The sequence below is a fragment of the Urocitellus parryii genome, chromosome 4 (assembly GCF_045843805.1).
Source record: "Urocitellus parryii isolate mUroPar1 chromosome 4, mUroPar1.hap1, whole genome shotgun sequence".
Lineage (NCBI taxonomy): Eukaryota > Metazoa > Chordata > Mammalia > Rodentia > Sciuridae > Urocitellus > Urocitellus parryii.
This window is the reverse complement of record NC_135534.1, coordinates 7,508,463-7,531,198: the sequence shown is the minus strand read 5'-3', so window position 1 is coordinate 7,531,198 and position 22,736 is coordinate 7,508,463. Positions and strand designations below refer to the sequence as shown.

General features: G+C 56.1%; 1 protein-coding gene across 7 annotated transcripts; it reads left to right on the top strand.

Annotated features, from left to right (window-relative positions):
- Window positions 1-439: 439 nt before the first annotated feature.
- Pcnx3 (pecanex 3) lies at window positions 440-22,173 on the top strand. 7 transcript variants are annotated; one of them, XM_077797976.1, is made up of 35 exons: window positions 440-1,115; window positions 1,439-1,626; window positions 1,791-1,890; window positions 1,997-2,036; window positions 2,141-2,236; window positions 2,467-3,594; window positions 4,067-4,190; window positions 4,274-4,449; window positions 4,896-4,986; window positions 5,437-5,572; window positions 6,988-7,109; window positions 8,625-8,778; window positions 9,023-9,055; window positions 9,287-9,458; window positions 9,550-9,660; window positions 9,985-10,076; window positions 10,234-10,343; window positions 10,527-10,632; window positions 10,739-10,831; window positions 10,959-11,109; window positions 12,039-12,183; window positions 12,484-12,661; window positions 13,636-13,744; window positions 13,865-13,994; window positions 14,424-14,482; window positions 14,583-14,798; window positions 15,505-15,758; window positions 18,905-19,135; window positions 19,325-19,428; window positions 19,739-19,886; window positions 19,987-20,217; window positions 20,298-20,572; window positions 20,923-21,056; window positions 21,138-21,433; window positions 21,510-22,173. In XM_077797976.1, exons 1-35 carry the CDS (start codon window positions 963-965, stop codon window positions 21,702-21,704), a joined length of 6,081 nt encoding a protein of 2,026 aa, XP_077654102.1. In that variant the 5' UTR covers window positions 440-962; the 3' UTR covers window positions 21,705-22,173. The 7 variants fall into 7 exon arrangements, with proteins under 7 accessions (XP_077654102.1, XP_077654101.1, XP_026252334.1 ...); XM_077797975.1 differs by having other exon boundaries at window positions 6,949-7,109; XM_026396549.2 differs by having other exon boundaries at window positions 4,271-4,449.
- The last annotated feature ends 563 nt before the right edge of the window (window positions 22,174-22,736 follow it).

The window sequence follows — 22,736 nt, the reverse complement described above, 5'->3', positions numbered from 1 at the left end:
AAGTAGAGGCCGCTCAGAGCGAGAGACGCTCATGACGTTAAAGGTCTTCCAGTAAAAGAGGCCGGCGCTAGAGGGGCGTGTCCCGTAGCGCCTAACTCTGGGCAGTAGCCCTGAGGAGACCACGCCTCCACCTTTCCCCCGCCTCCTGTAATTCACTGGAAGAGCTTTGCGCCAATTACTTCACTTTCACCTATTGGCTACTCAACTACCCTTTCGATTCCGCCTAGCGGTCCCCTCCAGGTTGGCCCCGTCCGGGCGTACGCATGCGCTCAACCACTTTTTTTTTTTTTTTTAAAAACTCTTTACTTCTGGACTCTGCGCACGCCCAAAGGGCACCTCCGTGTCCTGTCAGTTCCACCAGCTCTCTGCGCTTGCGCTCTCATGCCTCCAGATTTTCCTTTTCCGGGTCCTAACTGGGTCTACCGGGCGCATGCGCCACTGCAGGCTGGCGGCTCGCGGCTTCTTCTTCCGGCCTTCCCGTTGGGCCGGCACCGGCAGAAGCGGGGCGAACGCAGGTCCCCAAGCGAGTGACCTACGACCCCGGAAGTGGACTTCAGGGTCCCGGGGCTTTCCCCGGTCGGGAGCCAAGGGAGTCGTCGCCTGCACTCCGGGAGCACCCACCCCACGCCCACCTCTGGATGCCGCCGACGGGTGCTCGATCTGTGTCCCGCGCCTGCCTGCTGGTTCGGCACCCCGGAGCAGTTCTGGGCCAGGGGTGGGGGCCCAGACCCCGCCCCTGATGCAGCCCCACCCCCGTGCCCGGGCCGCACACCGCTGACTGCTCCGACCGGCCCCGCCCCCTGCCCGCACCCTCGCCTCGCCGATCCCCTCCCCCTCTGGGGGAGGCCATGGCGTGAGGGCGAGGCCGAGCCCCGGGGCCTTCGGGCGCCAGGCGGGGCATGGACCGGGGGCCGCCCCCATGAGGGTCCCGGTAGGGGGGCGCGCGCAGCAGCGGCAGGGCCATGGGGTCTCAGGTGTTGCAGATCCTGCGCCAGGGGGTGTGGGCCTCGCTCACCGGCGGTTGGTTCTTCGACCCGCATCAGAGCACCTTCTCCAACTGCTTTCACCTCTATGTCTGGATCTTCCTGCTCACCTTTCCCTTCTTGCTGTACATGGTGAGATGTTCCTGTCACCTGTTAACTCATGCCGGGACAGGGAGGGCAGGATGTCATGGAAGCAGCCTGGCAGGGACTCTGGACGTACTTAGGATGTTGGGCCCTGCAGTTTGGGTGTCTGCGAGGAGAGGCTAAATCCTTCTTTTCCTGGGTCGGGTGACCTTGAGCCTCTCATTTGGTCTCTCTAGTTTTTAGTACTGCCTGCATGGAGGCGTGATGAGGCTTCTCCTGAATTTATGAATCCTAACCATGGTAGTGATGGCAGGTACATCCCAAAGGGGCAGGGCTACGTGAGAAGGGACCTGACTTGCTGCCACCTCCAGGTCCTGCCCCCCAGCTTGATGGTGGCTGGCGTGTACTGCCTCGTGGTTGCTGTCATCTTCACTACCATCAAGACTGTGAACTATCGACTGCATGCCATGTTCGACCAGGGAGAGATTGTGGAGAAGCGCAACTCTACCATGGGGGAGCAGGAAGAAGAGCCTGCCCAGGGGGACAGCAGTCTGCCCAGGTGGGTGGGACAGGGATTCTGATGGGGATTAAGGGTTCTTGCTGCCTAGGCCAGAACCTCTGGGGGTTGAGGAGGGGCTGAACATTGGCTCCCTGAGTGAATGCTACCTAGCACTTGTCCTGAAGTCATTCTGGAGTTTAGTTCCAGTCTGTTTCTATCTGCAGGGACCCTGGCGTGGAGATGACTGTGTTTCGGAAAGTGAGTTCCACACCCCCAGTGCGCTGCAGTTCTCAGCATTCCGTGTTTGGCTTCAACCAGGTCTCGGTGAGTGGCCCCAGACCTTGGCTTTTCCACTGCTCTCTTGGGAGCCAGTTCCTGTTGTGGGCAGGTCCTGAGTTGTTGGTTCCTTTGTGCCTCTTTCTTTGCTCAGGAATTATTGCCCCGGATGGAGGATTCTGGACCCCTCAGGGGTAAGTGACTATTCCACAGGGTTGGGACATGGTAGCATGGAATGGGACGGTTTCCTGTGGCTGCTCCAGGATCCTGCTGATACCTCTGGTGCCATGGGTTTCAGATATCAAGGAGCTGGTGCGGGAGCAGGGCAGCAACAATGTGATAGTGACCTCTGCCGATCGAGAGATGCTGAAGCTCAGTTCACAGGAAAAATTAAGTGAGTGGGCACTATGAGGCATTACTTGCAGGGAAAGACTGTTGTTAGCTAACTTTTGCTCCAATGTAGAATTCTCTTTGTACTCTCAGATGGATCCTCCTCAGCATTCCTTCCTAGTTTGGCCCTCAGGGAAAGCAGAGTTCATTAAGCCCCCTTAGCCATCATTTCTTCTTCTGTTATACAGTATATCCTGCTCTTGTTTTTTTTTTTAAATTTTTTTCTTCTGACAGTTGGAGACCTTCCCCAGACACCCCCAGGAGCTGTCCCAGACCCCTCTCTCCCCAGCACAGACTCTTCAGAACGTTCTCCCCTGGCTGGAGATGGAGCTCCTTGGGGTGGGAGCAGCATGGTTGACACTCCCATGAGCCCCTTACTGAAGGGGAGCCTTAGCCAGGAGCTGAGCAAGAGCTTTCTGACCCTGACCCGGCCTGACCGGGCTCTGGTGAGGACCAGCAGTCGAAGGGAACAACACCGAGGAGCCAGCGGCTACCAGCCCCTGGATCGGCGGGGCTCAGGTGAGCCCACACCCCAGAAAGCTGGCTCATCAGATTCCTGCTTCAGTGGCACTGACAGGGAAACGTTGAGCAGCTTCAAGAGCGAGAAGACCAACTCAACGCACCTGGACAGCCCCCCTGGTGGACAAGCCCCTGAGGGCAGTGACACAGATCCTCCCTCTGAGGCTGAGCTGCCTGCCTCACCTGATGCTGGCGTCCCCTCAGATGATACACTGCGTTCCTTTGACACAGTCATTGGAGCAGGGACACCACCAGGCCCAGTCGAGCCACTCCTGGTTGTACGGCCTAAGGACTTGGCCCTACTACGGCCTAGCAAACGGCGGCCACCCATGCGAAGACACTCTCCACCTGGCCGTGCTCCTCGACGGTCCCTGCTTGAGGGCGGGGGCTTCTTCGAGGATGAAGACACCAGTGAGGGCAGCGAACTGAGCCCGGCCTCCAGTCTCCGATCACAGCGGCGCTATAGTACTGATAGCTCCTCATCTACTTCTTGCTACTCCCCTGAGAGCTCCCAGGGTGCAGCAGGGGGGCCTCGGAAGCGGCGGGCCCCTCATGGAGCTGAGGAGGGGACTGCTGTGCCCCCCAAGAGGCCCTATGGGACCCAGCGGACGCCCAGTACAGCCAGTGCTAAAACACATGCTCGTGTGCTAAGCATGGATGGGGCAGGGGGTGATGTCCTAAGGGCTCCCCTGGCCGGCTGCAAGGCTGAGCTGGAGGCCCAGGTGGGAGTGGAGCTCGCTGCTGGGGATCCTGCTGTGCTGCCTGCTGAGGCCCGCAGTGGACCTGCTGCCAACCAGCCAGGCTGGCGGGGGGAGCTGCCTGAGGAAGGTGCTGTTGGTGGAGGTGAGTGTAGGCTGTGGGTGCAGGGGGCAGGAGGGGAGCTAGGGGGATTGGTTTGGGCAAGGGGTGGGCTGGAGTGGACCTGGTCAGCGTCAGCTCTGCCTCCCTCTCAGGCAGCAGATGGATGTGGACCAGTGATTGAATGATGTTATGTGCCAAACCTCTTGGGTCAGCAGGGTCCAGCCACCTGCTCCAAGTCCTGTGGTTAGCACCTGAGCCTCTGCTTCCGGAGGAGACTCATCATCCACGCTCATCATCCTGGCCACCAGTGGGGCAGGGCAGATCAGTGTCGTCCTTATTTCTAAATGAGGAAACCGAGGCATGAATGGCTAGGTGACCTGGCTGGGCTCCAGAGCCAGTGCGTTGTTGGACTAGGTCTGATCTTTAGCACCATACTAGAGCATCTGCCCCCACGTCACTCCCCCAGCTCTGTTCAAGCCTCTGTCACTTATGCTCGGGGCCTCTCTCTGGACAGCGACTGAGGAGACAGGCAAGCGGGACCGCTCAAGCAGTGTGAGGCGGACCCAAGCAATCCGGAGGCGCCACAACGCAGGCAGCAACCCCACCCCACCGGCCTCTGTCATGGGCTCGCCACCCAGGTTAGCATCTGCCACCTGGCCTGCGGGGCACAGGGGCCCAGCTGGCTCTGTGGTGCTGACCCAGGGCTGCCTTTTCACAGCAGCCTGCAGGAGGCTCAGCGGGGCCGGGCTGCCTCCCACTCCCGGGCGCTGACTCTGCCCTCTGCCCTGCACTTCGCCTCTTCACTACTGCTGACCCGGGCCGGCACCAACGTGCACGAGGCCTGTACTTTCGACGACACCTCTGAGGGTGCCGTGCACTATTTCTACGACGAGAGTGGTGAGCCCCTCCTCAGCCTGCCCTGCACCTGTTTTGCTCTCCTGGGGCGTCTTCATTCTGTTGGTAACAGCACTGTCACTTAAGTCTGTGTTCAGCCCCATGGCAGGTGCTTTGCCTGTGTTCCCTCTACCATCCTTACAGCCTCTCTGGGGTATGAGTGCCCTTGTCTTCCTTGCTTTGCTGATGGGAAACCAAGACCCACCAGAGGCTACAGCTGAGCAAATGGTAGAACAGAGATCCAAACCCAGGCTGGGCTGACCACAGACCCAGGCTTTTGACTTGCAGCCCCTTTCTCATTTAGATTTTTATCCCTGGGGACTGGGCTGCCATGCCAAGGAGCACGTCACGGTGTTCTTTCTGATTTGATGGCCTTGGTGCCCTTGTGTGTCAGGACTTGGCACTCCTGTTCCTGCCTTGCTGCCTCATCTCCCACTCTCCTGTCTCAGGTGTGCGACGTTCCTATACCTTCGGCCTGGCTGGAGGTGGCTATGAGAATCCAGTGGGGCAGCAGGGGGAGCAGGCGGCCAATGGAGCATGGTGAGTCTCCAGGCTGGGCCTCCTAAGGCCAGTGATGTGGTACACTACGTTTCAGAGAAGCACTCTAAACCTGGAGTTTTTTCTTTCTTTGCAGGGGTGGGGTAGGAGCCATGGCAGCTCCCTAGGAAGAGAGAAGCATGGGGAACAGTGAAGGACAGATTTGTGGGGATCTCTGAGAGCCTTGGCTCCTAGGCACTCCAAACAGGAAGCTTCCAGGACACTCAGGGCCCAGGGAGGAGGGGAAGAGAGTGCAATTTTGACAATGTGTGTTAGCTAGGATCTAGGACGGGGGCACTTCTGTCACTTGCCTCATCCTGAGCCTGGTACTCCTCTGTCCCTTGGGTTTCCAGTCATGGAATAGGCAGCCCCACCTACCTGGCCTTGGCCTCAATTCCATGCCACCCTAGGTCTTGCTTATGGCTAGGATTCTCATGGCTGCTGTACCCACAGGGACCGCCACTCACATTCCTCCAGCTTCCACTCAGCTGATGTTCCTGAGGCAACAGGAGGCTTGAACCTGCTGCAGCCGAGGCCTGTGGTTCTTCAGGGTATGCAGGTGCGCCGGGTGCCGCTGGAGATCCCGGAGGTGAGCATCTAGGGAAGGGCTGTGCAAGGAGTCTGTAGGGGTGAGCAGATCACTGAGGCTGGCCTTAGTTGAGAGCTTGCCCAGGTGCCAGGAGGGACAGGCTACCTGAGGAAGAGTTCAGAAACTCCACTATGTCTATCCTGATCTTTGATGGTTAGCTGAGGATATACAGGACTGAAGCTGAATGGCTCAGGAAGTGTTCATTTGCTTATTCTGTGACTGTATCTGGAGTACCTTCCTAATCCTGAGGGGTCCACGATTAACAGGTACATTGGGTGTTCACAGCGATACTCGCAAAAGTGACAGCTCAAATTTGCTGAACAGTGACCATACTCTTCCTTGTGCCTGACTGTGTGATTGTCTGGAATATTCTCTTCTAATGATTCTCTTTTTAGTATATTTGTCGATAGCATGCTTTTTTACTTGTAAAACTATTCCAATTTGGACAATAATTAATGCAGTCAGTGCAGTGATATGAGAAACATTAAGAACGCACGAACCATAATTTTACTCCCAGCTACTTGGGAGGCTGAGGCAGGAGGATCATTTGAGCCCAGGAATTTGAGGCCAACCCAGGCAACGTAGTGAGACCCTTTCTGTGAGAGAAACAAAAAAGCACAACCTTAGAGTTGAGAAAATAATCCTAAAAATGTGTATGTACACATTTTACAGCCAGAGCCACAAGTAGATCCCAAGCAGTGGTAGGAGCCACCAAGCATTGTTTTCCTGAATTATTTATTATTTTTAACTATTGTGTAGAATTGGAAGCATTGTCCTTGCTGTCTAGCTGATGGCCGCCTCCACAGTGGTTGTATATCTCTGCCTCTCTCCATGGTATCCTCAGAGGCCAGCACAGGGCCAGGCCTTTAGCTGTGTCCCCTGAGTGCTTCAGAGAAGGGCACAACAAGCCCAAAGAGGTGAAGTAACTCGCCCAGGGCCTCACAGCAGCTACATGGCATCCAGTCCATCCTCAGGATTGGGTACTTGTGTGGGTGGGGTGTCCCAGGGACAGTGATGGCTCCATCTGGGAAGACATGATATTTGTACGAGGTCCTGAAGGACAAGGCAGATTACATTGGGACTGGATGAAACAGGAGATTCTGCCTGAGTGGGGAAGATAGATGTGGGATTCTGTAACTCTGGTGCCTGGTAGCTCCCTGTAGCCATTGAGCTCCTAGCAGCCGTTGTCCTAGGAACTTAGAGCAAGGAATAGGCCCTTGTAATGGAGGATCCAGGCAGAACATGGGGCCACTAGATGGTGGGGTCATACTGTGCTGATGGAAGTGGTCAACCAAGCTAGTGTGCTAGGGTGGGAGTGGTGCTACAGACCATGGCAGGGGTGGCGGGGCTGATGGCTGCGGCTGTGGGGACTGCAGTTTGACCTGCTGGACCAGGACTCCCTGCACGAATCCCAGGAGCAGACACTGATGGAGGAGGCGCCACCCCGTGCCCAGCATAGCTACAAGTACTGGCTCTTTCCTGGCCGCTGGACCTCTGTGCGCTATGAGCGTCTTGCCCTGTTGGCTCTCCTGGACCGGTGAGTGCCTATCTGCTTTGGCCCGTAGCCCCCAGAAAGTCTTAGGGGTCCCAGGACCCTGGACTTTGAGACTGTGAACCAGTGGGGACAGTCATGGCTTCAGAGAACATAATGTGCCTTTGATGGCAGTGGCATTTCTTTAGGGTCCTTGGGTACAGAGCGGTGGTCAAGTGGTAGGGAGTCGGGGTGAAGCAGCCACTGTAGTAATCCCATCTTTTTTTTTTTAAATTTTTTTTGGTTGTAGATGATATCTACCTTTATTTACTTATTTACTTTATGTGGTGCTGAGGATCCAACCCAGTGTTTCACGTGTGCTAGGCAAGCACTCTACCACTGAGCCACAACCCTAGCCCAACCCATCTTTCTTAAAGCCCTGCTTAAGACAAACAATTCAGTCTGATTTATTTTATTTTATTTTTTTTAATTTTTAAAATTTTTTTAAGAGAGAGAGAGAGTTTTAATATTTATTTTTTAGTTTTCGGCAGACACAACATCTTTGTTTGTATGTGGTGCTGAGGATCGAACCCAGGCTGCACGCATGCCAGGCGAGCGCACTACCGCTTGAGCCACATCCCCAGCCCTTATTTTATTTTTTGGCTTGTTTAGGAACTCTACCATTGAACCACATTCCTAGCTGTTTTTATTTTTTATTTTGAGATAGGGTCTCCCTAAGTTGCTTAGGGCCTTGCTAAATTGCTGAGGCCACCCTTGAACTTGCTATCCTCCTGCCTCAGCCTCCCAAGTCACTGGGATTATAGGTACATGCCACCATATCTGACTGGTCTGATTCTGTTGTTTTTACAGTACCAGGGGCACTCTACCACAGAACTACATCCCTTTTTATTTTTCATTTTGAGACAGGGTCTTGCCAAGTTTCTGAGGCTAGCCTTGAACTTGTGATCCTCCTGCTTTAGCCTCCTGAGTACCTGTGATTACAGGCATGTGCCACCATGCTTGGAAGTCTGTTGTTTTCTTTTGCCTCTGTTTTTGATTTGATATAAAAATGGAATGCCGTAACTAAAAAGTTCACAATCATTTGTCTCACCTTTCCCAATTTTCAGAGGGGAAACAGGCCCAGAAAATCAGATAGAGCAGTCAGGTGATCTTTATTGCCTGCTATAGAGGACTTGGGCCTGGAACCCACTTCCTGGTTTCCTGTCCGTTGGGCTTTGACCTGGCACCATGACTGAGTGCTTGTGGGGTACTGCTTGTGTTTATAATGGGGTGCCTGACGTGGTGTGCCTCGCTTAGCCTACCATGAGCTAGACATAGGGAAGTCTTAAGAGTATCGGCACCTCAAGCCTTTAGCATCTAGAAGGTCAAAGACTGGGATGGAGGGCAGCAACAGGATGGCTTCCTAGAGTAGATGCATCCTGGGCTCCCCCTGTGAGATAGTAGGTTTGAATCTTCAGAGGTCAAGAAGCTGGCACAGCCAGAGACCTGGAGATGGTCCTTTAGGACTGAACCCCTGTGCTGAGGCAGAAGGGCTATGCCTTGACTCACCTGTTTCTGCAGGACGCGGGGGGTGGTCGAGAACATCTTCGGCGTTGGGCTGAGCAGCCTGGTTGCTTTCCTGGGCTACCTGTTGCTGCTCAAGGGCTTCTTCACTGACATCTGGGTCTTCCAGTTCTGCCTGGTCATCGCCTCCTGTCAGTACTCCTTGCTCAAGGTCAGGCCTGGCTTCATGTGTCTCTTACCCCAATTTTCCTCAGACCTTCCCCTTCCCCCTACTCTAGGTCTGAGGGCTCTGAACTAGGAAGCAGACAAGATGCTTAAGGTCCTTTGTAGGCAGACACCCATCTGATAGTTGAGAACACTAAGCTCAAGGCACTTGAGGGTCCTGCTCTGATTCCAGTGTCTCATGCTCCTGTGGGCACTGGCTCTTGTTGCCAACATAGCCCTATCTCTTTCAGAGCGTGCAGCCTGATGCGGCATCTCCCATGCACGTGAGTACCCTTGAGCAGCACCTCTCACCAGGAGGCCCTGGGAGGGGCTGAAGCCAGGTGGGAGGAGGTCACAGCAGGAAAGAGGCAGGGCTCCCTCACCAGCCCCATTGCCTCCACCCTGCCTGGCTCTCTAGCTTGGACCCAGGGCCAGCCCAGGAGCATGTGGGCATGTCCACATGCCTCTGGGGTTGTCAGCAAGGAAGGCCAGCTCCTCATAGGCTGACTCCTCAGGGCCACAATTGGGTGATCGCATACAGCCGGCCCGTCTACTTCTGCATCTGCTGCCTGCTCATCTGGCTGCTGGATGCCCTGGGCTCAGCACAGCCCTTCCCGCCCGTCTCCCTCTACGGCCTCACCCTCTTCTCTGCCTCTTTCTTCTTCTGTGCCCGAGATGTGGCCACCGGTGAGGCCTGGCAGGGTAGAGGTGGTCTGGGAGAGTAAGCCCAGGAGGGCGGGCAACAGACTGACCAGTCCTCATTTTCTCTCCCCGCCAGTGTTCACCTTATGCTTCCCTTTCGTCTTCCTCCTGGGCCTCCTGCCCCAGGTCAACACCTGCCTCATGTACCTGCTGGAGCAGATAGATATGCATGGCTTTGGGGGCACAGGTATGATCCACAGGTGGCTTGGGGGTGGGGTAGTATCGGGCCCTAGAGGACCTATGAATGGGGTCTGTGGCTCCAGCCCTTGCTGATCCACCTTCTTCATCTAGACCCCCGACAAGATACAGGCCCCTGCCTTCCTCTAGCACGTGGTATCAACCTGAGAGTGCTAAAAGTTCCGAAGCCCCCCAGGGCTGGGCAAGCAGAGAGCAGTTGGCTAGGGGTGATGTCCTGGGAGTTGGGCTTCTGGGAGTTGGATGGTGGGCAGGGGTGAGGTGGGCATGCCCACATGTAAGAGCTGGGTCTTGCCTACTCCTCCGTGCCATGCAGCTGCCACCAGCCCGCTCACTGCAGTCTTCAGTCTTGCTCGCAGCCTTCTGGCTGCTGCCCTTCTCTACGGCTTCTGCCTCGGGGCCATCAAGGTAAGGTGGCCTGCAGGATGGGGGGCATGCTGAAGTCTGTGGGATTGTTGGGACAGGGCCATGAATTGGGCTCAGCAGCGGCTTCTTATGTGGGGATACCCCCGCCCCCATGCTTACCCTCCCTCACCTCTCCTGACCAGCATGCTTCTCTCCCCAGACTCCTTGGCCAGAGCAGCACGTCCCTGTCCTCTTCTCAGTCTTCTGTGGCCTCCTGGTGGCGCTGTCCTACCATCTGAGCCGGCAGAGCAGCGACCCCACTGTGCTCTGGTGGGTGCTGCATGTGCCTGTCCATGCACACATGTGTGCGTGCTCCGTGGGTGTGCGTTTGTGTCTGTGGGCCTGGGCATCGTGCATGTGCCTGTGACCCACACGGATCCTGGTCTCCTGTGGCCCTGGAGGCCTGTGCTAGGAAGAGTAGCAGCCCCACCCCCTGACTGTTTTTCCCCCCAGGTCCCTGGTACGGAGCAAACTCTTCCCTGAGCTAGAGGAGCGGAGCCTGGAGACGGCCCGAGCTGAGCCCCCAGACCCGCTACCAGAAAAAATGCGCCAGTCCGTGGTGAGGGGGCGGGAGTGTGGGTCTCTGGTAGGGAGATGGTGGCAGGGCCAGGGCTGGGTGTGCAGGCCCTGGCATTGGGCAGTGAGCTGTGTTTTCCACCTCTCAGCGTGAGGTCCTGCACTCAGACCTGGTGATGTGTGTGGTGATTGCTGTGCTCACCTTTGCCATCAGCGCCAGCACCGTCTTCATTGCCCTAAAGGTTCGTGTGGTGCAGTTAGCCCTTCTTGGGTCTTGGCAGGAGAGTGTTGGACCTGAGGCCCTGAGAGGCCCCTGCCTGGTCTGGTGGGCTGAGCCCCTGAGTAAGCATCTGGTCTGTCTCTCTGCAGTCGGTGCTGGGTTTCGTATTATACGCGCTGGCCGGGGCAGTGGGCTTCTTCACACACTACCTGCTGCCACAGCTGCGCAAGCAGCTGCCCTGGTTCTGCCTCTCACAGCCCGTGCTGAAGCCACTGGAGTACAGCCAGTACGAAGTACGCGGTGAGTGCACCCTCCTACTGTACCTCCCTTCCGTACCTCCCCTCCGTACCTGGTGCACCTCCCTTCAGGCCCAAGCACTGAGTGGCCTGGTGGGAGTCTTGGTCTTCTTGGCTCAGGGTGACAGTAGGGGGCAGTCTTTGCCTACACTGCCCTCTCCACCCTGACCCTGCCACCCATCCCTGCTCTCTTGTTCCCACTCTTCTCACCATGACCTGGCGTGGCCCTGTTATGCTCTCGGCCCACGTGTGCCTCCCCTTTTCTGCCTTCCTTGTCTCTGAGGAGATAGAAAAAGTAGAATTCCAGGGCCCTGAAGGGATCTCTTGTCCAGAATTGCAAACTGGTCTCTGCTGGACTAGAGCCATCCGGTGTGCATTGTTGCTGGGGTGTGCAACAACTTAAAATATTCTCCAACCTGTGTTTAATCATCTTCAATTGTAATAAGGAAGGTCACATTTCTCGTTTTTCTAAACAATGGGAGGTTTTGGGCCACTGAGCCAGTATCCCTCTGTAGTTTTTACCAGCTTGAGTCAGGGAGCCTTGCCCCTCAGAAGGGTCTGTGGCTTGGGGTCACCATGTGCTTGTCCTCCCAGCCTGCTGTACATCACCTTTGCCATCCCCAGTGAGTAGCCTTCATCAGCCTTGTTTCCATAGATAGTAAACAGGTCAAATCACCAGCCCTGAGCCTGTGGTGAGCCCAGTGGTATGCAGAGCTCTGGCTCTGCTGGGGCCCGGTACTTTATTTCAACTGCCAAAGATCAGTTCCTCCTCACCCTGCTGAAATTTCTGGGGACCCAGGACACACAGCTCCTGGTTTGTCCGCCCTCCTTGCTTTTCTCTAGTCCTGCTGTGATTAGTCTTCTGGATCCCAGGGAAGAGGGGCATATGTGGGGGACCAGGTGCTGGGCAAAAGTTCTACCTCCATGTTGCAGGCGCTGCCCAAGTGATGTGGTTTGAGAAACTGTATGCTGGACTGCAGTGTGTCGAGAAGTACCTCATCTACCCTGCCGTGGTGCTCAATGCTCTCACAGTGGATGCCCACACTGTTGTCAGCCACCCGGACAAATTCTGCCTCTAGTGAGGACTACCGTGCCTACTACCTATCTTCCCATTTGATTCCCATTGGGGAAACTAAGGCCCAGAGAGGGAATGAGTAATGGGTGGTGACCAACATTGCCCAGAAAGCCAAAGTGGGGCCCCAATTCCTGATGCACTTTACCTGCACTGTAGGGATGAGCCTGAGAGTCACTGGTTCAAGAGAACAGAGGCTACCTGAATAGAGAGAGCTGAGGAATAGGGTTGCACTCGGGCCAGGGTAGGTGAGAGATGGGGCATGTGCATCCACTGCCTCCTAAGCCCTGCTGAACTCACCCACAGCTGCCGGGCACTGCTGATGACTGTGGCTGGTCTGAAGTTGTTGCGCTCGGCCTTTTGCTGCCCACCCCAACAGTACCTGACCTTGGCCTTCACAGTCCTGCTCTTCCACTTTGACTACCCACGCCTCTCCCAGGGCTTTCTGCTGGACTACTTCCTCATGTCCCTGCTCTGCAGCAAAGTGAGCGGGGAGTGGGGGCTGTGACTTAGAATTCTTCAGCCTGGGGGGTAAGGGGGAAGAATGTCCCTGGGGCCTGTCACCTGCCTCTCGGACAATCCTGCTGTTGGCTGTTCAGGGAAGAGGTTATCTCTGTCTCTCCTTGCAGAGAGGAAGCTGAGGCTTAAAGAGGTGGAATGACTTGCCTTAGGCCCTCCAGGGAATTGAAGTCAACCAGGATTTGACCCCATGTCTGTCCAACCCTATAACCACCTTTCTCAGAAACAGCATAGTTAGGACCCGACCTTGACCTCTGGACAAGAGCCAGACTCTGAGCTCTTCCTCTGCCAGCCTTGGCCCTAGAGAACAGTTCAGAATTGTTTCAGAAGCCTGGGGCCTGTGCATGTAGATATTTTGCTAGACCATTGGATTTGCACTCAGGGTTTGAGACGGGTCACTTTGAACAAAGGACCATTTCCTACTGTGTGCATGATGCCCGTTATGGTGGCTGGGATTCCTACAGGCCTGAGCCTTTCTCACTCACAAGGGTGCTCACTTTTTATTTTCTGGCCAGGCCCAGGGTGGTGGGCCTCCCAACTTGACTCCTCTGAGGCCATGACCTGGGACTATTAATATTCAGTCCCACTGTCCACAGCATTACCACTGACCAAATTGCATGGCCTGAGCAAGTCATTTATTTTCTCTTCCTTCTCTGAACTTCACCTTAAGCCATCTATAAAATGGAAACAGCTTCCAGGGTCATCATGTGAATTAAATGGTTAATGTGCCCTTAGAGCACAGTCAGGAGTTGGTCATGATATCAAGTGCCTCAATCCAGAACCATAGAGAAGGTGCTGGGAGTGATACTGAGCTGGACCCCACATAGGCACCCAGTGGGACCCCAGGGTTCTGAATGAGGCCTTGTGTCTGGGGGCTTGGCAGACCCCACCTTCATGAGTGATACTGCACGTCTTTTGTGTCTCTTGCCCACCCTACAGCTCTGGGACCTGCTGTACAAGCTGCGTTTTGTGCTGACCTACATTGCTCCCTGGCAAATCACCTGGGGCTCGGCCTTCCACGCCTTTGCCCAGCCCTTTGCTGTGCCACGTATCTGTTGCCTGCTCTCTGGGTGGGGTGGGCAGGGAGGGCAGTGGCCTGGGGCTGCAGGGAATGGGGAGGGAGTCTGGGAGATCCTGTGTGTCTGCTGTCTCCTTGACTTATGCCCAGACTCGGCCATGCTGTTTGTCCAGGCCCTGCTCTCAGGGCTCTTCTCCACACCCCTCAATCCTCTGCTGGGCAGTGCAGTGTTTATCATGTCTTATGCAAGGCCTCTCAAGTTTTGGGAGCGTGACTACAAGTGAGTATTATGGGAAAAGGAGCAAGTGCCTGGCCGGGGAGGGGGAGGGGGTTTGAAGCCCAGACTGGACAGTGCCCAGCAGCAAGTGTGTGAATGCTTGGGCATAGAGGGGACACTTGTGGAAGCAGATCCCATGAGAGCAAACCCTGCACCTAGACAAAGCCTCAGGGAGATAGGGGCCTGGATGAGATGCCAGTTTCCCCAAGTCCTGGCTGTGTGGTCTGGTTGAGTCCCTTCATGTCCCTGAGCCTGTCCTCCTTATCTGTGACAGTGTTACTAGTACTATCATAGGTAGTTTCTGTTCATAGCACAGGGGTGTGGACTTGGAGAGGACCTGGGTGGAGCCTGGGTAGGAGGTCTCGACAGGTGGAAATCGTCACCATTGTCGGTGGCTGCGCCTTTTCTGATGCCTTCGCTCTCTCTGAACAGCACTAAGCGTGTGGATCATTCCAACACCCGCCTGGTGACGCAGCTGGACCGGAACCCTGGTGTGTATCCAGCTGTCCAGAGGCTCCGGGCAGGGCTTCCCCTAAAGGGAGCCATTCTTACGTGTCACTGTGGTCATTTGTCTATCTGCCCTGGTCCCAGGCGCTGACGACAACAACCTCAACTCCATCTTCTATGAGCACTTGACGCGCTCACTGCAGCACACGCTGTGTGGGGACCTGGTGCTGGGCCGCTGGGGCAACTATGGCCCTGGTGACTGCTTCGTCCTGGCTTCCGACTACCTCAATGCACTAGTGCACCTCATCGAGGTTGGCAATGGCCTTGTCACCTTCCAGCTGCGTGGCCTTGAGTTCCGGGGTGAGCCTCAGGGCTGAGCCTGGGAATGGGGGTGCAGGCATGCTTGGGTCCTGAGCAGTGCACTGTGTGTAGGGACTGCATTCATGTCCAGTTTGGCTTGGGTGACCTCGGGCAAGGAGCTCTTGCTCCCTGGGTCAAGGTTTCCCAGTCTAAGCTGTGAGGTGACAGGTTTTCCAGCCAAGCCCTCTGTGTGCCTTGACTTTGGGTCTGTACTGACGCCAGAGATGGCTACAATCAAAGTTGGGGGCCAGAGTTCTGGGTTCTTGTGCTAACTTTACCTGGCCTGCTCTGTGGTCTCAGGCTAGGCCTCATTCAGCCACCACGCACAGCCCCTAGAGAGCAGGGCTAGTGTCTTCCGCCTCTAGCTTGCAGGAAGACATATAGGATGCAGCTTCACAGGAAGCTCCAAGAGTGTATAGCTCATGAGCACTATGACCTTGAGCAAGTCCCTTCTCCTCTTTGAGGTTCCGTCTTTATCTCTATAAATGAGGGAGCAGACCCCTGCCTCTTCCACTCTCCCTTACCATGGCTGCTGGGAATTAAGAGAAAGAAGGGGCTCACTTGCCATTCACTCAGTAACCTTTCCACACACTATGCCTGGTGGAGGGTGAGTGGCAGCAGCCCTCGAGTGCTACATTGGCCTCTTGCTGGGGGAGGCAGGCAAGGATTGTCCTAGTGTCCCTGACTGGGCACTCCTCCCCCACAGGCACGTACTGCCAGCAGCGTGAGGTGGAGGCCATCACCGAAGGTGTAGAGGAGGACGAGGGCTGCTGCTGCTGTGAGCCTGGCCATTTGCCACGGGTCCTGTCCTTCAATGCCGCCTTTGGGCAGCGCTGGCTGGCCTGGGAGGTGACGGCCAGTAAGTACGTGCTGGAGGGCTACAGCATTAGCGACAACAACGCCGCCTCCATGCTGCAGGTCTTTGACCTCCGCAAGATTCTCATCACCTACTATGTCAAGGTACGGCCGGCAGGCGCCTGGTAGGCAGCAGCGTCTCTGCTGGTGGATGCTCTCTGACCAGGAGCATCCCAAGTTCTGTTTTCTAGAATGTTGGAAGCCTGTTTGATCCAAGGGAAGCAGAGGCCTCAATTTAATCATGCTCCACAGTGCCACCACCAGATAGCAGAGGTGAAGTGATCAATGTGAGACTCCAGAATTAGGAAAAAAGGACAGAGCTGGGCATTGAACCCAGGCGTAGGGTTAGCCAGTAGACTCTGTGCCTCAACCTGGGAGCTCCAAGCTAGGCCAAAGGATCTTGAGATCTGTTTGGCATGGTGGGGATTGGTGGGGCCTGTGGGTGTTGAATGATATAGGGCTCCTTCTCAGGGTTCTGTGCACCTGGAAAGTTACCTCCCTTGTCATGGCTCAGTACACCCCTTGAGAAGTGTGGTATTGTGGTCTGAGATGACAGACATGATGAGGCTTTATGGTGATCAGAACAGGGTACTGCAGGGGTGAGGTGGGTGGTGATCACACAGGCCTCCATGTGCTCTAGGATTTGCCTTGGAGCTTCGCATGGGGCTTGGCATGTTTCCTGCTGGGGGCCAGGGGAGCCTGTCCTCCTCGGGTTCCCCCTTGGGTAAGCACAAGTAGCTCCCAGCTGTCCTTTTTGCACCCCATAGACAACCTACTCATGTCACATGTTATAGCAGCTGTAATTTCTGTTGGTCTTTTTGTCCTGAACTCTTGGAGAACAGTTTGAGGCTCCCCCTACTTTTTTTTTTTTTTTAAGAAGAGGTTTTTTTATCTTCACCTTTATGTATTTATTTTTATGTGGTGCTGAGGATCGAACCCAGGGTCTCATGCACGCGAGGCAAGCGCTCTACTGCTGAGCCACAACCCCAGTCCCTCCCCGTACTTTTTCTAAGAAAGACATGGTCCAGAATGGGACAGTCTCAGTCCCAGGTCACCCAAAGGTCAAGGTCCTATCCATCTTCCTGTCCCATCTTGAGAGCTGTGCCCAGTCACCCTGCTGCCTCACAGAGACCCCACTCAAAGCCACGAGCAGCCCTCTGATCTCGGGCCTGAGCTGATGGGTTGAGATGAGCCCTGCCTGGCTCATTGTCCCATGGCAAGCTGCCTCAGGTTGGGCAGAGGAGCCAGAGGACACAGGGATGGCTCTGCTAAAGATGTGTGGAGCATGGGGTGAAGTCTGGAAGGCTGGGGGTGCAGGGGAGGCAGCCATGCGGGGCACATGGGGGGCCCAGTGTAGGAGGCAGTGCTGGGGACATGTCCTGTTCAGCCCTTGAGATGGGCCAGGCAGGCCCAGCCCTTTCCGTACAGCTTTGGCCACCCCTTGGTGCCTCCTCCGCATCTTGCCCTTCCTGTGGGTGTTACTGAGTACAGTGGGTGGCAGATGTGGTGCAGCCCTTAGCCAGAGCCATGAGCCCCCACGGCTGTCTGCGGCCATACCTTGTACTCAGGGTTAGCCCTTCTAAGCCAGGTGGTTCGAGACCCTGCCACATTCTTTAGCCACCCTTGGGAGAGGAGGAGCCAGGGTGATTGTCCTCATTACAGCTGAGGTGATGGCCTCAGACTGGTCCTGAGGACAGTGGTGTGAGAGCAAGAAGGCCCACAGCTGCAAGGCCTGTGCAGCGGTGAAGTGCACCTGGTCCTAATGACTCTTAGGCACTGCTCTCAGGTGGGAGCTCTTGCTGCTTACGGGCCCAGGTCTTCATTTTCTCCCTGAGAATCACTCTGAGGCTGTCACGGGACGAATGACACTGGCAAATTAGCCAAGCACTAATGTGTGCCTGGCCAGCTCCTCCCCCTGCCCCTGCAGCACTGTTTTCTGGGGGCTGTGATGGTTCCCAGAGAGTGGAGACATTCTAGGTGGTCAGGAAGGCCAGTCTGGAGCCTAAAGCTGCCCCATAGCCATTCTGCCCCCTCATGCCATTACTTTTCTGATCCCTTCTTGGTAAAGCAACGGCCCAGCCCTCCCTAGACTGTCACTCATCTGCCTGTGCTAAAGCCATGCCAGAACCTCCATCCCAACACAGCCATTAACTTCAGGTGTCCTCCCCTGCCAGGGAATTGTTGGAGACCTTGGCTGTTTCCATCTTGTACCCTGGTCATTTTACTCAGGTTCTTGACTTCTCCATGCCCCACTATAGCCACCTTGCTGGACACTCTGCTGCCCAGAATACTTTCTTTTTTAGAGAGAATTTTTTAATATTTATTTTTCAGTTTTCAGTGGACACAACATCTTTATTTTATGTTTATGTGGTGCTGAGGATCGAACCCAGCGCCCCGCGCATGCCAGGAGAGATGTTACTGCTTGAGCCACATCCCCAGCCGCGCAGGATACCTTCTATTTTTGGCCAGCTACCAGCTGCATAACCCTCTCCAGCCCAGACTTCCCCACCTCTTAAGCCACACAAAGCGCTGACCCCATTGGCTCTGTCTCAGGGTGGCACATGGAATCCCCATAACCTCAATGGCTGCAGCTGCCAGCCTCATGCTGCCTCTCCATCCCAGTGGTGCCAGCTACCTGCCTTCCTAAAACGCCTCTCCCTTTGCCCAACTCCTACTTAGACATCAGCAGCGCTTCTAAATAAGAGGTCCAGGAGCCCCCAACTTCAGGCACAAGGTTCTGTGCCTCTGCCTTTTTTCTGAGGAGAGGCCCTATGACTGTCATGCCTCGGCTGCCTAAAGTGACCTGAGACCTAGGGTGCTCAACTGACTTTCTAGGCCCTGAGATCTGGATCCCACAGCATCTTCAAATTCCAGCTCAGCCTGCCCTGCTGTGTTGACATGGGGCAAGACTCATTTGTCAGTGCCTCTTTACAAATGGGTTAGGTGCTAGGGCCTGCAGCACAAGGTGAGCAGGTATTGTATACAAGCATCTGCTGCAGTGTGGGACCCTCCAAGTCCGCTTTGTAAGTGGGGGCACTTCCTACTGGCCTCCCACCCTCCATGGCCCTGGGTTGTGGGTGGAGCTCACTTGCCCTTGTGGCCTTGGGGAGCTGAGCTGAACTGCAGAAGGTGGATATCCTAGGAAATACTTTAACAAGCCTGGGGCAGAAGTTTTTCATGTTTCCCCCCAGTGTCGGGGCAGTGGTGGGCTGCCCTCCACACATGTCCCACACCTGCTCCTCCTCTCCCAGAGCATCATCTACTATGTGAGCCGCTCCCCAAAGCTGGAGGCCTGGCTGAGCCACGAGGGCATCGCAGCTGCTTTGCGGCCTGTTAGAGCCCCCGGCTATGCTGACTCAGATCCCACCTTTTCGCTGAGTGTGGATGAGGACTATGACCTTCGCCTTTCCGGCCTCTCGCTGCCTTCCTTCTGTGCTGTGCACCTCGAGTGGATCCAGTACTGCGCCTCCCGGCGTGGCCAGGTTGGGCCACCACTACCCTGGGGCTGCCCCCACCAGGCCTCTGGGGACCTGAACCCTCTTCCACTTCTCCCCTTCCCATTTGGGTTCTTCTCACCCTGAGACTCCCTTGGCCTGGGCCCTGGCCCCTACCTCAAGTTCCCAGTCCCAGGTCTGAATGGGGCTCTGGGGACGGGGCTCCTTGTGCCACAGCCCGTGGAGCAGGACTGGAACTCGCCGCTGGTCACGCTGTGTTTTGGCCTGTGTGTACTGGGCCGCCGGGCCCTGGGGACAGCCTCTCACAGCATGTCTGCCAGGTGAGTGCATGTGTCCTGCTGGTCCTACTACTCTTCCCTCACCCATGCAGGCAGAGCTCAGTGGCTCTGGAAACCGAGTTGGTCTCTCCTGTTGGTGTAGCTTGTTTCATATGGGCCAGGCGCTTCTCAGTCATCACTTTGCCTGTTCCTCAGCACTCTGAGGGACATGGGCAGAGACTGGCTTCCTTGGAGAGATGTGAAAACTGAGGTTCAGTGTGAGGAAAGGTCTCAGCTCACATGATTCAGAAACCTGAGATGCCTGGCTACTTCCCACCCCTCGTTCACCTCCCTGTTCCTCCTCCCTGACCAGCCTGGAGCCCTTCCTCTATGGCCTACACGCTCTGTTCAAGGGGGACTTTCGCATCACCTCCCCACGTGATGAGTGGGTCTTTGCCGACATGGACCTGCTTCACCGTGTAGTGGCACCTGGGGTTCGCATGGCCCTCAAGCTTCACCAGGTGGGAGAGTGGTGTGCCCAGGCTGCTTGGGCGGATGGGGGCTGAAGGCTTCACCCAGTGCAGGGGCCCCTGACTCCTGCCCTCCCATCCCCGCTGCCAGGACCACTTCACATCCCCAGATGAATATGAGGAACCTGCGGCCTTGTATGATGCCATTGCAGCCAACGAGGAGCGGCTGGTCATTTCACATGAAGGTGACCCAGCCTGGCGTAGTGCCATCCTCAGCAACACACCCTCCCTGCTGGCACTGCGCCACGTCATGGATGATGCGTCTGATGAGTACAAGATCATCATGCTAAACCGCCGCCACCTCAGCTTCCGAGTCATCAAGGTGGGGATGGCCTACCTGCCCTGGAGCTAGATCCCTGTCCATGGAGCTAGATCCCTGACCCTCAGTGTGGCTGCCCACAGGTGAATCGAGAGTGCGTGCGTGGCCTGTGGGCTGGGCAGCAGCAGGAGTTGGTGTTCCTGCGTAACCGCAACCCTGAGCGTGGCAGCATCCAGAACGCCAAGCAGGCACTCCGCAACATGATCAATTCCTCCTGTGACCAGCCACTGGGCTACCCCATCTATGTGTCACCCCTCACCACCTCACTGGCTGGCAGCCACCCCCAGCTGCGAGCGCTGTGGGGCGGCCCCATCAGCCTGGGCGCCATCACCCGCTGGCTCCTGCGCAGCTGGGAAAGGTGAGCCCTCGCCGCCACCCCTAGTCCATAAGGCCTCATAAAGGGCTGAGGTGCTGGGCTTCAGAGGGAGCGTAGGTGCAGTTCCTGCCCAGGTCTTCAAGTGAAGAAGTGTTGGAGCTAGGGCTTGAACCCCCCAAAATGGCCCCTCCCAGAACTGATGTGAGCTGTCATCCCCAGAGGTGTCCCCTTTTCCCTAGAGCTGACAGTGGCCTTTCATCTTTAAGCCCTTAGAGGTGAGGACCTGGGGCTCCCAGACATTGGATGACTTGTTCTGGGGATGGGGACTTATGCTCGTGAGGCCTGTGGCCACAGCCTTGTCCTTCCTGGCCCTTTCATCTCCCCACCTCCAGGCTTCATAAGGGCTGTGGTGCTGGCTGCAATAGCGGTGGAAATGTGGATGACTCGGACTGTGGTGGGGGCAGCGGCCTGACTTCCCTCAGTGCTAATCCCCCCTTGGCACACCCGACGCCTGAGAATACAGCAGGTGAGCAGGCAAGGCTGGGCTGACTTGGTGGGTGAGGATGGCAGCCAAGCTGAAGTCTGCTCCCTTATCTGTGTCTTACAGGCAGTGGCGACCAACCCCTCCCACCAGGCCCTGGCTGGGGGCCGCGGCCTTCCCTGAGCAGCTCTGGTGATGGACGCCCCCCTGCTCTATTGCAGTGGCCTCCCCCTCGGCTCCCTGGTCCACCCCCTGCCTCACCCGTTCCCACTGAGGGTCCTCGGTCCTCGCGGCCCCCTGGTCCTGGTCTCGGTTCTGAGGGGCCAAGTGGAAAGTGGAGCCTAGGGGGTCGGAAGGGTCTAGGAGGATCTGATGGAGAACCAGCCTCAGGGAGCCCCAAAGGAGGCACCCCTAAATCTCAGGTAAAGGGCCTGTCGGAGGGTTGGGTTGCAGAAGGCTCAATCCTGCTCTCCTGCCAACCTGTCTCTCCTCCCCCAGGTGCCTCTAGACCTCAGCCTCAGCCCGGATGGCAGCTCTGAGGCCTCACCCCCCAGAGCAGCACAGGATATTTCTTGCTTGGACAGCAGTGCTCCCGAGAGTGGTACACCCACTGAGGCCCCAGCTGACTGGCCTGTCCCTGCTGAGGAACGCGAAAGTCCGGCTGCCCAGCCATTGCTGGAGCACCAATACTGAGCAGCCTGGCGTCCACTGGATCCCATCATAGGACTCAGTAACTTGGACTTCCTCTGCTGCCTCTGGCCCTCTCTATTGGACCACAGAACTGAGTGGCTTTGGCTCCCACATCTGAACCCTGACCTCTGGCTGCCTCAGCCAAAGTACCAGAACTGAATGGCCTGGACCTCTGACCTTGACCCCTGATCTCATTTCTAATTTACGGCCTGGGTACCCCAAACTGAGGCAGTCAGCTTCCCAGCCAGGCCCTAAAAGCCAAACCCATGGGCTGGTCCCGCTTTGAGCCCATGGCCAGGACTGACTTGGTCCCTGGGCCTGCACTGCCTGCAAGGGTGGTCCCCTTGTCCTGGACCTGGGGCTTGAAATGTGGCAAGGGTTGTTTCTTTCTTTTTTTTTTTTTTTTTTTTTGGTCATTTTTTTTTTCGTGCTTCAGAGACACCAGAATTAATAACACTATTTTTGATTTTGATTGGCAGTTTCTTCTCTCTGAAAATGGGTATAGGGTAGCGATGGGGGCTGAGTATGGGTGGATGTGCATGGAAGGGGGCTGAGGGATGAAGGGGATAGGGGTCAGACCAAGGTGGGGACCAGGTAAGATGGGTCCTTTTCCCCACAATTCTGTTCCCTTTAGAAGCCTTGAGGTGAAGGTGGTTGTGTTGCATTTCCCATTCCAGTATGTTCAAAAATTTCCAGCCCTATGGATCCTACATTCCTCAACCTTGACCTTGGCCATAGCCTTTCTCTGAACCTCAAATACTCCAAGCCTTAAAGAGGTGATGAGGACACCTTTGTAAGGTGTTCTACAATAAATGAGACAGGTGTATAGAGCATTTACCCAGAGTCTGGGGCTGGGCATCCGGGGCACCTGCTGAGTGCTGGAGGGGAGCTGGACGCAAGGTGGCCTCTAGCCCTTCCAGTTGATCTGGAAGGCAGATACACTTGTTCCCATTTCTCAGCCAGAAGGTGGGCCCAGCATAAAGGGTGGCAGGAGGCGCCTAGGTCAGCCTGGCCTCCTGCTGAGCACTGGTCTGA

Bases quoted from the DNA above. Each gene is read 5' to 3' on its own strand.
- Pcnx3 (XM_026396545.2), top strand. From the start codon at position 963: ATGGGGTCTCAGGTGTTGCAGATCCTGCGCCAGGGGGTGTGGGCCTCG. The intron at 9,459-9,549 runs GTGAGGCCTGGC...TCTCCCCGCCAG, and splicing joins TGCCCGAGATGTGGCCACCG to TGTTCACCTTATGCTTCCCT. The intron at 12,662-13,635 runs GTGAGCGGGGAG...CCCACCCTACAG, and splicing joins TGTCCCTGCTCTGCAGCAAA to CTCTGGGACCTGCTGTACAA.